Genomic DNA, 15,022 nt, shown 5'->3' on the forward strand with positions numbered 1-15,022 from the left:
CAAATTCTTAATGAAATTTCTTCAGATGATCAACCAATTTTTATGAAACTTTTATTATTTTCATAGGTTTTTAGAGCAGAAAGGAATTTTGGAGGTCAAAGGACCATGGGAATTATAGATCTAAGATGGGAAGGGAACCTCTGAGACCATCTTGTTCATTGCACTCTTTTTTTTTTTTTGGAGGCAAGCAGGGTTAAGTGACTTGCACAAGGACTCATAGCTAGTAAGTGTCTGAGGTCTAATTTGAACTCAGATCCTCCTGACTTTAGGGTCAGTGTTCTATGCACTGTGCCACCTAGCAGCCCCTATTGCTCTCAATTTACAGATGAAGAAACTGAGAGCTGAAGAAGTCACAACTGATTCAAAGTTAGAAACAGAACAAGGAGTACAATCCAGGACAAAGCCTCCTGACGACCAGTCCTGAGCTCTTTGAACTATATCATGTGGTTTGTGATTGTGTTATTATGTAGGAAAACATTTCCTTGTGTTAATTTAAGATCTGCCTTACCTGGTCATTCCAAAATCAGATACTTTCACTGAAAGGTCACTGTCAACCAAACAATTCCTAGCAGCCTTTATGGAAGGGAAAAAATAGAAAATTTACCAAATAGTCAGAAGTGAGCAAAGAAATACAAGATCATTTGCCATTGCTTCTCTATAATTGTTAATACTTCAGAAAAACTCAGACAATAATAGCTGATAATAACAGAGAACTTATATATATATAAGTTATATATGTGTATATATATATACATACATACATACATACACACACACATTCCTGGGACAATTGCTGCAGTCATATCTATAGATTAAAAAAATATAAAAATAATAAATATACATAAAATAAATAATAAATATAAAATATAAAGTAAATATGTATAAAAATATATAAAAAAATAACATATAATAATATAAAATAATAATATATAATTATATAATAACATATAACATAATATATAATATATAAATATTAATATGTTAATAATATATTATAATATAAAATATATATATAGAATTACTTATCTTGTGCTTTGTTTTATTTTAAATGTTAATTTTCTCTTAATGTCTCTGGAGTCACAAGAAGTATGTAGTTTCAGAATAGATCCAAATGAATTCATCTTAACATTTTTCATATTCACTTAAATTAAAACCCTAATTGATAATATATTTTGTAAACATAAAGTTCTTGTTAATAAAGGAATAAAATGAGGAATAAAATTGGGACAGTATATTCCAATGTACTAGCAGTATGGGACCTGAAAAGAGGCTTCCCAGAAGAATCATAGGATTGGAGATTTAGAGCTGGAATAGTCCTTACGTACCATCTAGTCCTCTACCCTCATTTTACAGATGAGAAAGCTAAGACTCAGAGAGGTTTTTAAAATTTTAAAATTTCACAAACTAATGAAGAGAACTAGTTAACAGGGAGGAGAAAAAGGAGAAACCTACCTGAGGAAAAAAAAAGAAGGGATAGAAATATATAACCAGATAAAAGCAGGAAAAACAAACCCTAAAGAGTTTGTAAATAATAAAGAAGAGGGGAGCAGGAGTGATGGGAAGAGAGCCAGTGGGAACAGCGCCACTTTAAAAAAAGATTAAAGTGCTTAAAATAAGGTAATATTACCACTCTCTTCATTACCCATCTTTCTCTTTCTATTTACTCTAGACCCTTATTTTCTGGTTCATGATTCCTGCAATCATCTAGTCTCTCACCTTTCTCTTTATTCTTCATATAGTCAGTGTTCTAAGGTATCCGCTCCAGGTTCTGTTGTCTAGGTGCTTTCTGCTGCTACCTTGTAGGGCTCACCCCTCTTTTCCATTGTGCCTCACTCTCAGAACAGTGCCTGTTGCCCCGTGCTTGGTAGGCTAACTTCTCCCACCGTGCCCTCCACCACTCCATCTGTATCGTTGACCTCTTTTTCTTATAGTTGCTGGGAAATCTCTTCCGTGGGTCCATGCCCTCCCACTCCTCTAGATGCCTTCCTTCAGGGGTTCCATCACTCCCTACCTTTCCCTCCAACCTCTACCAAGCAGACTTTTCAGGCCAAACCCCCCAGACTTTATACACAGTAAAGTTCTCTTCTCCCTTATCCATAGCCTCCATCCCATCTCTTAACTTTCCTCCCTTTTTCAATCTTTCCTCTGCCTTCTCACCCACTCTCCTGTAGATTTTTCTCTACCACTGAGATCCCTCATGGATCATCATAATTTAATCCCAGTGTATCACTCACTCATCTGTATTCCCCTGCTTTCATTCCCTCCTTTTGTGACTACTGCCATGTTGTAACAGTCTCCACGAAAGGAGTCTGAGTGTTGCCAGTTTCTGTCTGCAATTTTGCCCCACATCCCTTCACTATTTCCTCTCCCAGATTTCCCTTTCTTGTTGTGTATTTATAGAAAAGTCAGTAAAGATCAGCAGAATGATCTTTCTGTGGTTAACTATTACTGTCTGCATTTATTCAATTCTTCCCATACATTTTTGTTGTTTGGGGTGTTCATGATACAAATAAACTTTTCATTTTTAGCTTTTTTTCTAAAAATGTTTCAGACTCTTTTATTATTGAATGTCCATCTTTTGTCCCATTTAGTTCAGCTTAGATTTGCAGAATAAGTCACCTTGTACTGGATCTTGAGCTCTAATGATCCTCAGAACACATTATTCCATTCCTTCCTCTTTTTTGTAGTTGATGTAGAATAGTCTTGTATTATTAGAATGTCCTTTTCTCTTGATGATTTGCAGAACCTATCCTTTCTGAACTGAAGTGTTATATTTAGTCACTATGTGTCTTGCAGTATTTTTTCTGGAGAATCTGAGAGTTCTTTCAATTGTAATTTCATTTTCTATGTGCATCCTGGGTCATTTCCAGTCATCCTGAGGATATCAAGTGACTGGTTTCATCTGGAAATGGAGAAGTGAAGCTGGTGACCTTGCACACCCCTCCCTCATTCAAAACAAAGTCAAGTGCAAGTCATGCCATCGTTTCTCTGCTGGCATGGTCTTTTTTTGCAATGAAGGACAAACACAACACTATGTGTATACGTGTATTTGTGTGCTCCAAATTTATCTTTTGAGCCTCTCATAAGCTAAGTGTAGTGTGTACTATTTTTCTTATTTTATACATGTGTGGGAAATGAGTAAACCACAGTGACACCACCTTGTGACTCAATTCTAGATCTAGCTCAGTATTCTTTCTATTCAATTATGGGCCTAGTCCAATTTCTGTCTTTTGAGAAAACTTTATTTGATCAAGGAAATTATGAGAAAACTTTATTGCATTGTTTGAACCTATCCCTGCATGACTAGGTAGGATGACTCCTACCTGCTACTTAGAGACCTTTAATTAAGGACCAAGGTTATGTTGACCAGAAACTCAGTTGGATTCAAAGATTGATGCCAGCAGTTTTCTCACAATCATACATTTCAAGCAATCCAAATGTCTTATCTGAAAACTGTCCTTGTACTGGTCAATCAGTTATTGCTTCCATGTTCCTTTAAGTGAATATAGACACCTGGGGGGAGTGGGACGCCTCTTTTTCTGATTTCAAGGAATTGTACCTGTTCATTATTCCCCTCCCAACTTGGGAAGTCCCTAATCTTTCCTCTAATTAGAATTCAGATTACCCAATTATACATCCTGGTTTATACCCTAACCATTGTTTTCTTTTAGTCAATTGATTTCATTTGATTAATTGTTTTTAATATACACAAAAATCCGTTTCATTCTGTATTTAGGGTCTTTGAACTGACTGGGAAGTCCATTGAGCCATTTATCATATCTGTTTTGGTAATAAGTCATATAGCTCAGATTGTTTCCTCAATTATTATCTACTACACATGAAGAAACTGAGCCTCCGAGGATGTTAGCCCATGGTCACATGTTAGATAGGATTGGAACTTACTGTCCCTAACCACTAAGCAACATTGTCCAGGTTTTTATGACTTCCTACGTCCTTTCACATCTGTCACTACATTTGGTCCTGACAATAACTCAGTTGTGAAATATTCAGAGCCAATATAAGTAGTCTTTTTATAAAAAAAAAAGATAAGGAAATTGAACTGCAAGGAAATTAAATGATTTTCTAATACTAGAAATGAGATGTCGATGATAATGCCAATGACCATGATAATGATTTTCATCATTGTCTCATATGTGCTTGGGGGTGGAGTTGGGCTGATGGTGTATCCTTGGGGAACATTCCCATTGGCCCTTCTCTTTATCCATGGGAAGGATATATGTGTTTTACACACATATATATATTTGCACAATATTTCTGTGTAGAAATATTGCTTCTTTTAAGGGGTCAATCCAAGACCCAAATGGCTCACATGTGAGAGCTGCTTCAATGTTTTCAGGCACTAAGAAGCATTGATGCACAGTAGTCATGGAAAAAAGAACTCTACAGAAATCCACCAATAAGTACTTCTCCCACTATAAAAAATGCATCCATGTTACTTCAAAGAGGAACACTTCCTTGGTAACCTCAGGTGCATTTCAAGATTAAATGGCATGTTGATTCAAGTAGAGTGTGGACTACGTAGCTTGAGACATTCTCCAAAGATAGATTTTGATTTAAAAAAGAAAAAAGAAAAAAACCCAAACCTCTGTTCTTTTCTGAAATGGCTTTTTTATCATGGTGCATTTTCTGAGGGATAATAGCTCACATTTATATAGTGTTTCAAGGTTTACAGTGCTTTCTACATGTGTTATCTTATTTGAACTAAACTGGGTAGTACAAATATTTTTATTACCCATTAAAAACAGTTGGTGGAAAGGAAAAGGAAGTAAATATAGCATCTATTATGTGCCAGGGACTGAGTTTTAAAATATTATCTCATTTGCTGGGAGAATCTGAAATTTCAAGAAGTCAAAAGACATGCCCATGGTCACATAGCTATAAAGAGTAGGAATCTGAACCCAAGTCTTTTGACTCTGGGGTAACTAGATGGTGCAGTGAATAGTGTCAGATGTGGACTCAGGAAGACCTGGGTTTAAATCTTGCCTCAGACACTTACTAGCTGTGTGATCCTGATCAAGTCACTTACCCCTGTTTGCTTATCTGTAAAATGAGCTGGAAAATGAAATGGCAAACCACTCCAGTATCTTTGTCAAGAAAACCCCCCCATGGGGTCAAAAAGAATTGTACATTACTGAACAACAACTTTTGACTCTAAACCCACTACTACTTCTACTATACCAGACTGCCTAACCAATAAATGATTGATTACAGTTAATGATTTTCAGTAAAAGCTAAATCAGTAATAATAATTAATTATAACAAGAGATAGCTTTTATATAGCACTTTGAGGTTTGCAAAGACTTTTATACATATTATCTCATTAAGCCCCAACAACAAACCTGGAAGGTAGGTGCCATTATTATCTTCATTTTACAGAAGAGGAAACTGAAACTGAAAGAGGTTAAGTGACTTCCCCAAGGTCACACAGCTAGTGTCTGAGGTAAGATTTGACCAAATTCTTTTTTCTAATTAAATTAGACAAAATTCTTTCTTTCCAATCTATTCTTAAAGTCTTCTTCAAACTTTCTCAACCATGCCACAGAGGCCTCCTTACCCTGGAAGTTTATTTCACTCCTGGATTTCTCATAATGGAAGTGATTTCCACTCCTGAGCCCCCTTCTTCTGAATGACTGGTTCCTTCTAGTCTCCAATTTAAGGAAAACTTCCAGGCTAACTATATCTGCATCCTCTCCAGGCTTCACTTTTGGCTCTCCAGTATTTATTTACAAAAGCCTTAGCCTAAAAAGGTCAAGGTCTCCCATTGCATCTCCAGTCATCCTGATGAGTATCTGGTCACTGGATCCAGATGGCTCAGGAGGAGAAGTGAGGTTGGTGACCTTGCACAGACCTTCCTCACTCAAATCAAAGTCAAGTGCAAGTCATGTCATCATTTCTCTGATGGCATGGTCTTCTTCGGCAACGAAGGACGAACACAACAACCATGCCTCTACCCAAGTATCTTCCTCCCCTTTTATGTGTTGTCTTCCCCAAGAGAGTGTATCAAGGATTGGGGCTGTCTTTTTTTCCACTTGCATTTGTATTCCTAGCACTTAACACAGTTCCTGCTACATAATAAATGCTTAATAAAGGTTTGTTGACTTAATTTGACTTAATTATACCAGAGAACAGGCAGACCAAGTTTCTTAACTCCCTTCCCTCTTAGAAAAGATAGTTTGCTTACCAAGTCTCGGTGTATGAACTGGTGGCTTTCTAAGAAGGCCATTGCTTCACAAACATTATAGCACATTTCCAGAAGCTGGAAGGGCTGGAGTTCCTTCCCATGACATTTCAGATAGCTGAGCAAGCAACCATTTGTGATATACTCAGTTACTATGTAGATGGGATACCTCTCAGTGCACACGCCATAGAATTTGACCAGCTTGGGGTGGTTGAGTTTCCTGAAACAAATCCGTTATTCAAACTTGAGTTTTGAGGTTTTTTTTCCCCTTTCATTATACTGTGTTCTTGAAGGCTTATCAAGAGGCAGCTATGCGGTACAGTTGTTAGAGTATGGGACCTGGAGTCAGGAAGACCTCAGTCCAAATCCAGCCTCAGGTAGTTACTAGCTATGTGACCCTGTGCAAATCACTAAACCTCCGTCTGACTCAAGTTTCTTTCTCCGTAAAATGGGAATAATAATAGGACCTACCTCCCAGTGTTGTGAGGATACAATGAGATGATATTTGTAAAGCTCTTTAAAGTGAAAAATGGCTAGCTATTATTATAGAACTATTAAATCTTTATAAAATATAACTATTATTATCATCAAAATTAATTCTATAACTGGAAGTTTTCATGATTTTTCCCTTTTATAACTTGGAGTTGGGTAAAGAGAAATGAAACTTGTCCCATTATTCAAGGGCACTTTTGCCTCCAGATCAAAAAATACTGGTTTGTTTTCCTTCTACTTCGGAGACAACTGTGCATGTGCCTGTGGGATCACTTGAATGGTCGCTCCTCGGGAAGGGAATAGTTGTTCTAGAAATTCTGACTCATAGCCACTTGGGAATAGGGACTGCCAGACTTGAATTATAGATGTTCTCCTATTCTAGGTATTATAAATTGATTTTTTAAAATTACATGGAAGAATTTGATTCTTTCTTTTTCTTTTCTCAAGTTTAATTTAATTTAATTTGAATACAACTAGCCGTGCATCCTACTATCAAAGGTCAAGTTAGGGTGTCCTGTCATCTCTCATCTAAAGTATCAAAAAGCACTTATTTGGGCTTTGTTCACCACTGAACTTTATATTTATCCATTGAACAATAATAATAGCAGTGATAATAAATGATATAACAATTTAAATTTAACAAAGCACGTTAAAACATTATCTACTCTGACTTCTACCATCTTGAGAAGTAAACTTTTGTTTACCAATAAGATATTATTATCTTAAATTATTTTACAGATAAGAAAATAGAGATAAGAAAGGTCAAATGAATTGTCCAGGGTTATAATAGAGAAGGTGGGATAAAATAGAGTTTCAACTATTTATAAAATAAATAGGCATTTACATAGATAAATGAAAACATAAATGATAGATAAACGAATGAATGGTTCAATGGATAGATAGATGAATGAATGGCTAGATGAACTGATGATAATTGGATTAATGGATAGATGGAAATATAGATAGATGGATAGATAAATAGATGAATGAATGTGTAGATGGATTAAATACATGAATGGATAAATAGATAAATGAATGAATTGATGGATGAATGAATAAATGAATGAGTAGATAGATGAACTGATGGGTGGATAGCTAGACAGAGAATTAGATTAATAGATAGAAATATGAATACATGGATAGATAAATAGATAAATGAATGAATTAATATATAGATGGATTAAATAGATGATAAATAGATAAATGAATGAATGGATTGATGGATGAATGGATAGATAGATAGAATCATATATATAACTGGAAGAGACCTCAGAAGACCTATAGTCTTCTGCTAGTAGTCCAATCTGCTTATTTTGCAGATGACAGGTCTGAGTCTTAAAGTTAAGTGACTTGCAAAAGATCACAGAGATAAATGTTAGAGGTAGATTTGAATACTGGTACTCTTACTCCTTAGTCAATGTTCTTCCTATGCATTCTGCACAGCCCAGTGGAATGATGCCATAATGATGAATTACATTTTATGAAGCTAACTTGATACATAGAACTTTCACTAAATGCTTACCAGGCACTGAGCTAAGCTCTCAGGGCATAAATACAAGCGAGACCCACCCCTCAAGCTGCTTAGAGTCCAATGAGGGGAGGCAACACATATAGTGGGTCTTGAAAGGGGTGAGAGGGGGAGAAGGGAAATCTTCCCATACATCAGACAAAGAAAAGGAGATGAAGACTGGAGAAAGTAAAGGGGTGAGTAAGGTGAAGGACAGCTATAGTCCTTCCTAAAATACCCCCATGGCTATCCCCATGGAGAAAGTCACTGATGAGAAAGAGTAGGGCCCCAAGGGAGAGGTTTCCTAGAATCATAATATATGGAGTTTGGGGACAATCCAGGCCAGAGTGAGGTGATTCATGGCTGGAGGGTGGAAATTGAGTCTTACTGTGATCTTTTTTAAAAGCTCACCACCACATTGCTAATTCAAGCCTCGATTCCTACCACCTCCCTCAGTTTCCTTTGTTCTTTGACTGAAGGGCTCTTCCAATGGCATCCATTACAGAAGATAGAAACTGACCCTTCAGCTCCTCACTCCACTTTGGGTACATTGCCCTGCCTGATTTCAATTACAAGGAAAAAAATTGTCCCTGTGTTGGGTACCCCCTGGTGTCATCTTCCCTCCACCCTATACGTTTCCTGCCTCCTTTTGTGTGTTATCTTTCCCTTTAGATTATAAACTCCTAGAGGGTAGGGATTGTCTTTGTTTTTATTAATTATATCCCCAGTGCACAGTACCTGACACATAGTAGGTGCTTAATGCATGTTTATTGGATTGGATCTCTGATCTGAACACAGTAGTCATTCCATTAATGTTGAGGTTATATTGGATTGACCCTGCTATTATCCAGTCAAAAACAACTGCCTCATTTGTAGGAGGCTAAGGACATCTTTCTTTCTATCACTTTATGACATCTCATTCATTTACACCTTCTGTTAACACAGAAGCTCTGTTATGTTATCAAAATGCTAAGTTATTAGTAGATCTTTCAGCACTGGTGAATCTCATAGTTCTGATTTTGCAAAGATATTCATATCAGACTATGTTGGCATGGTATTGATGCTCTGAATTTATGACCCTGAGGGGCATTTGTAAAATATCTGCTGTAGCATTTTTTTCAAACTACTATATATGCATATCCAAGGTTCTAAAAGTTTAACTAAGAGAAAAATATGTCATTGAAATGCTTCAAATACTCGCATGGATTTTTAGCGATTAAGGATATAGAGAGAAGGCAGAAAGACGAAAACAAAAAGTCCTCTGGGGGTGGTTCTCTATTGTAGTGTCCCAGGACTCTCCTTTTTGTTTCACACTTTTTATCACTGGTCTGGATGATGGTCTTAAGGGCACACTTAATATATCTGTAGATGACTTAGAACACACAAGAAGCTAACACATTGGACAACAATGCCAAGCTCCAAAAAGATCCTGGCAGACTAAGACGTTGGACTGGATCTGATAAAATACAATCCAATGAGTAGAAATATAAAATTCTGCATTTGGATTAATGGAATTGACTGTCCAAGTTCAGGATGGGAAAGGCATGGCTAGAGAAAAAAACAAAAAAAACAAAAAACTTCTTTCAAAAGTCAATAAAGATAAAAAGTGGGATATAGCTGACAATATAAGCTAATGTGATCTTAGCCATACTGTTCAAAACAAGCAAGGCAACAGTCCTAATGTATTCTTTCCTGGTCAGACTAAATATGGACTCTAGGAGGCCATATTTTAGGTAGGACTTCAGCAAATGTCAGTCCAATGGAGGATTGAAGACCATGTGATACAGAGCAAGGAAAAGAGCAGACAAAGGAGGGGATATATTATAATTAAATACTTGACAGTATATTGATAGAAAAGGGATTACATTTGACTTGTTATGCTTGACCCTAGAGAACTCAGAGAAACAGGTAGAAGTCACAGAGACAGATTTTTGCTCAGTGTAAGAGTATGCTTTCTAACAATTAGAACTATCCCAAAGTGGATTGGTTTCCTTCAAAAGGCTGTATGACTGCTCCTCAGAAATGATGTCAAGGAAACTCCTGATCAAGCACAAGTTGGGCAAGATGACCCATAAACTCTTTCTAGTTCTGAGATTAGTTTATCTTTTTTTTTTTTTTTTGCGTGTATAAAGAGTATGTATAGAATTTATCCAAAGAGGTGAGGAAGAGGAAAAATCTGTTAGAGGAAAAAATTTTTTTTATTATTTTCAAATTATTAAGTATCCAATAGAGCATTAATATGGTTTCCATTTCCAGTGTGGTCTGAATGTCCCTTAATTAGGTAAAACAATACTACTTACATCATGGTATGGGCCTCCTGTATGAATTCATCTTCTGACATGGAACCTTCCTTAATCATCTTAATGGCAACATCATATTTCCCCTTCCATTTTCCCAGACGCACCACTCCAAACTGTCCACATCCCAATTCTTCCAAAAGGGTGATCTCTTGTCGCTTCAGCTCCCAAATTCCTAGAAGAGCAAAGTGAATTTCTTTAGTAATCTGGTAAGAATATGAAGACTTGGCAGAGTAACAGCCTTATGATTTGTTTTATAATGTACTGAAGGTATGTTGTAACATGGAGAAAATATGGCAAGTTTCTATAAATAATTACTAATGGGAAATCTTAAAAATTGATGACATCTTCTGAAAGCTTGTGACATGAAAATATATTAGGTAACTTGAAAATTTTAAGTCATTGTAAAGTTAGAAAAAATTATTTTTTTCCCCTAGGAGAGTTCTATGAGACAATTTCACCCGTTCTCTGATTATGTGTTTCAAGGCTGGTCTTCTGGTATTTGTAGGGGTACACAGAAGGAAAAACCAAAAAAGAGAAGGTGCTGAACTTTCAACTGAGAAGTAGTGCTGATAAAAGACGAAACTGTCAATTACACTTACAATGAAATGAGTGGAGTTTCAGACAACTGAAGCATTAAAAAGGAAAAGAAAAGGGGGCTTTATTAGCTTTCCAGATTCACTGCTGCCTATCTAGAGAGTACTTCCTACCTATCCATTCCTTTTCATGAATGTAATCATGTTTATTTACTTAAAAAGAAAGGAAGTCATAAAATTATGAACAAAGCAAAATGACATACCACTTCCCAAAGATGCTGTGGATGGGACCTTATTGGCTTTGGTGGACACTGGATGTCGAAGCCTTGTAATCATGCCTGCCATAATAACAAGAACATCATTAAATACCCAGACTAGATTTTAGTCTCTTAGTAAATAGTAAAAGAAAATCAAACAATTCGGGCAAGTGATATATAGAATATGGTGATTCTGTATTTGAGGAAATTGATGTTTTGTCCATATCTTAGGTATGAATTAGATTTATTGTTAGAATTTATGATCCTCCAAAATGAGATACTGTAAGCCCTGAAGGAATTTCTTTTCTACTGGAAGAGTAGAAAAGTAAACCAACAGAAAAATAAAGGATACATATAAAGTTATACAAAATAATTTCAAATGAAACAGAACTCTAATAGCTGGGAGAAGAAGGAAAGGTCTCAGTTAGGAGATAGCACTTAGCTGTGTTCTGAAGGAAACAAGGGTTCCCAGAGGGGTTAGAAGGAAATGTATCCCAAAACACAGGGAATGACCTATACAAAGGTAAAAGTTTGGAAAGAGAATGTTGCATGTTGGAAACATCTAGAAGACCAATTTGACTGAAAGAGAAAATATGTGAAGGGAAGAATTGTGGGGAAAAAAGACTGGAAAGGTAGGTAGGTGGGAGCCAGATTGGGAAAAGCTTTCAAGGTCAAGAGAGAATAGAGAACCACTGAAAATATTTTTAACTGGGGGGCACTTAAGGGAGAGGGTGTTAAATGGCTATATCAGCATTTTAGGAATGTTACTTTGACAGTTGTGTGGAGGAGAGCAAAAATTTGAAGCAAAAATTTGAGATCAATTAGGAGGCTAGTGCAAAAGTCTAGGCAAGAGGCGATGTGAGCCTGAAAGAAAGTAAAGTAGAAAGTATGAGTAGAAAGAAAGTGAAAGGCACAAACAATGTTCTGGAAGTAGAATCAATAATACTTGGCAACTGAAAGAATATAAGTGTTGAAAACTAGGAATGAGACAAAGAGGATTTCAATGTTGTGCACCTGGGTTACTGGAAAGATGGCAATGCCCTCCACAGAAATCAAGTTTAAATGAGGAACTGGTTCTGGAAGGGAGGAAATTCACTTCTAAGTGATGCTGATATTAGAATATGACAATTATAATCCATATAGTAAATTGGAATGTTTTATTTAAAAATTCTACATATGAATCTTGATTTTCATTTTGGTATTTGGTGGTGACTCATACTTCATGGAAGGAAAGAGAATTTCCCTGGTCTGTTACCTGAATTTAGATTGCAGCTGGACCATTACCCAGACATAACCTAAAACTGTCATGTTATATAAAAAGTGCCAAATGAACATCTCCACTACCGTATCAGCTTTAACTCAGCTGTGTTCCCTGTTGAGCAATTAGAGAATCCATCGCACGGTAAAAACTACAGCCAAATCTCAGTGCTTCAGAGGAATCTTTTCCTTCTCCCACTCTTTCATAAATAACATATTTGGAGCAGGACCCAAGAAAAGATTAAGCCACAAAGAAAAGAAACGTAAGAGAATTACCTGCTGAATTGTGTTGATGATAATAAATAAGCTTAGGGATTGAATCAAAACAATAGTTTTCTGCTAAGTACAATTTGTTTTCAGCATTTGTGTGCACGTGATAATGTTTTACAGTTCCTTTTTTATCACTGCAAAAGAAAGCAAAAGGTGTTAGAATTTGCTCATGAATTAAAATTTAATTAGATAAGTGATTTGGGAGTCCCTTTTGATGAGTTTAATTTTCTCAATTTCATGCATTTTTGGGATACCAATCACCTAGGCAGAATTACACAACATAGATTTCTTCTTTCCTAATATATGTGTATCACTTTTTTTAAAATCGGGTGTAGAATCCCATTTAACTAGAATGCCAATGCCAATTGATTATCGTGGTTACCTTTGAGTTAGCCTGAAAGCATTTTTTTCTCCTAGGTTTTGGTCAACTAACTGGTTAACAGTTGATACTATTTATTCTATGTGCTTTAAAGTTTATTGGAATGACAATTTTTAAGTGTCCTTCTTTGCTGGGAAAAGAGATTTTTGTCTTTCAGAATTTATTAGTGTCAGAGGATCATTGAGTCAGAGCCAAAAGGGCCATTAAAAATCTTTTAGGCCAATCACAGACCTGTACAAACATACATATTTTATAGATGAGGAAACTGAGGTCCACAGAATCTAGGATAGCAGAATAAGAATTAGATCTTATGTCCTATGATTCCCAGCCAGTTTAGTGTTCTTTTGACTGTACCATACTACCTGCTAAGTTATGGAGAAACTGCAAGTGGGCAAATTACCACATAGCTGTTGATTTTTAACTTTAAAAAAATCTTCCTTTCTTTTTGTTTCAAGTGTAAATTATTAAATAGTCAGATACTGCCACATACAAATTGATAGACTAAGGGATTCAGTTTCTACCTGGCATTTGAGGGGAAGTCTAGAACTGTAATTTCCAACTCTGGATTTGTGACATCTATAGTTATTCTAAGGAGGACTTTTCATGTTCTCAAAAATTCTCAGAGCACAATTAATTTGAATTAGCTTTAGTTATAAAAATAAGTTTATGCTATACAATGCTATACAATGCATTGGAGTTAGGAGTGAGGAATGAAGGGAGGAGAAAATTGAGAAAAAAAGATAGGGTTTCATAATTTTGAAATGGCTGAAAATTAACAGTTCAAGCTGGAAATCAATTTTTTAATTAGTCTTAATCATTGTTTTGCCAAACTACCATCCTGATGTTCTAGTGAGTCAATATTGTTGCTGTTGTTGACAAGTCACTCTTTGTGACCCCATTTGGAGTTTTCTTGGCAAAGAAACTACTACTACTACAAACTACTAGAGTAGTTTGCCATTTTCTTCTTCAGTTCATTTTATAGATGAGAAAACTGAGGCAAACAGAGTTAAATAACTTGCCCAGGGTCACACAGCTACTAAGTGTCTAAGGTCATATTTGAACTCAGGGAGCTGAGTCTTCCTGACTCCAGGGACTGTACCACCAAGCCACCCCAAGCCAATATTAGGATACATCAGAATTCTATGAAGCATTTTATACACTCTAGGGCAGGGGTGGGGAACCTGCGGCCTCAAGATCACATGTTGCCCTTGGGTCCTCAAGTGCAGTCCTTTGACTGAATTCAAACTTTGGAGAACAAATCCCCTTAATAAAAGAATCTGTTCTGTAAAACTTGGACTCAGTCAAAAAGCTGTACTCAAGGACCGAGAAGGCCACATGTGGCCCTGCTCTAGTAAAGAGGGGAAGGGAGTATTACTTCCTCACCATATCTAGACACTACAGGTTTGGAGGAGCCTTAGGGAACCATAAAACCTACAAGTGGATGGCATGGCTTAGGTCATTCCTGGGAAGGAACTGTGTAGAAAAAAAGTTATTCCAGTTCAGCCACATGCCAGATTGGCCTGCAAAACATCTTTCCATAGAAGAAGCTGTTCATTTCATGACATAATGAATAGAGGGCAGGACTGGTCTGTAGGAAAGGTCTGGATCTGAATTCTGCTTCAGATTCTCACTACTAACTGTATGGCCTTCTCTCAATCTCATTTTCTTCATCTGTAAAATGAGGATAATGATAGTGCCTACTTCACAGGGTTATTGTGAAAATCAAAGAAAATAATATACCTAAAACAAAATGTAAACCCTAAATTTTTTGTTGCTCTATCATATTTGACTCTTCATGACCCCATTTGGGGTTTCTTGGCTTCTTCAC

The 15,022-nt window shown here is 36.4% G+C and overlaps 1 protein-coding gene across 3 annotated transcripts in view; it reads right to left on the minus strand.

Annotated features, from left to right (window-relative positions):
- The window catches only part of BMX (BMX non-receptor tyrosine kinase), a 77,445-nt gene that overhangs the window by 11,702 nt on the left and 50,721 nt on the right, over positions 1-15,022 (minus strand). For all 3 annotated transcript variants that reach the window (XM_072614309.1, XM_072614307.1, XM_072614308.1), the window contains 5 exons: positions 12,822-12,949; positions 11,295-11,369; positions 10,499-10,670; positions 6,203-6,419; positions 509-573 (listed from right to left, as the gene is read on the minus strand). In XM_072614309.1, the coding sequence (XP_072470410.1) occupies positions 509-573; positions 6,203-6,419; positions 10,499-10,670; positions 11,295-11,369; positions 12,822-12,949 (657 nt within the window). The remainder of the gene's footprint in view (positions 1-508; positions 574-6,202; positions 6,420-10,498; positions 10,671-11,294; positions 11,370-12,821; positions 12,950-15,022) is intronic.

The sequence above is a fragment of the Notamacropus eugenii genome, chromosome 5, assembly GCF_028372415.1.
Source record: "Notamacropus eugenii isolate mMacEug1 chromosome 5, mMacEug1.pri_v2, whole genome shotgun sequence".
In the NCBI taxonomy this organism is placed as follows: Eukaryota; Metazoa; Chordata; class Mammalia; order Diprotodontia; family Macropodidae; genus Notamacropus; species Notamacropus eugenii.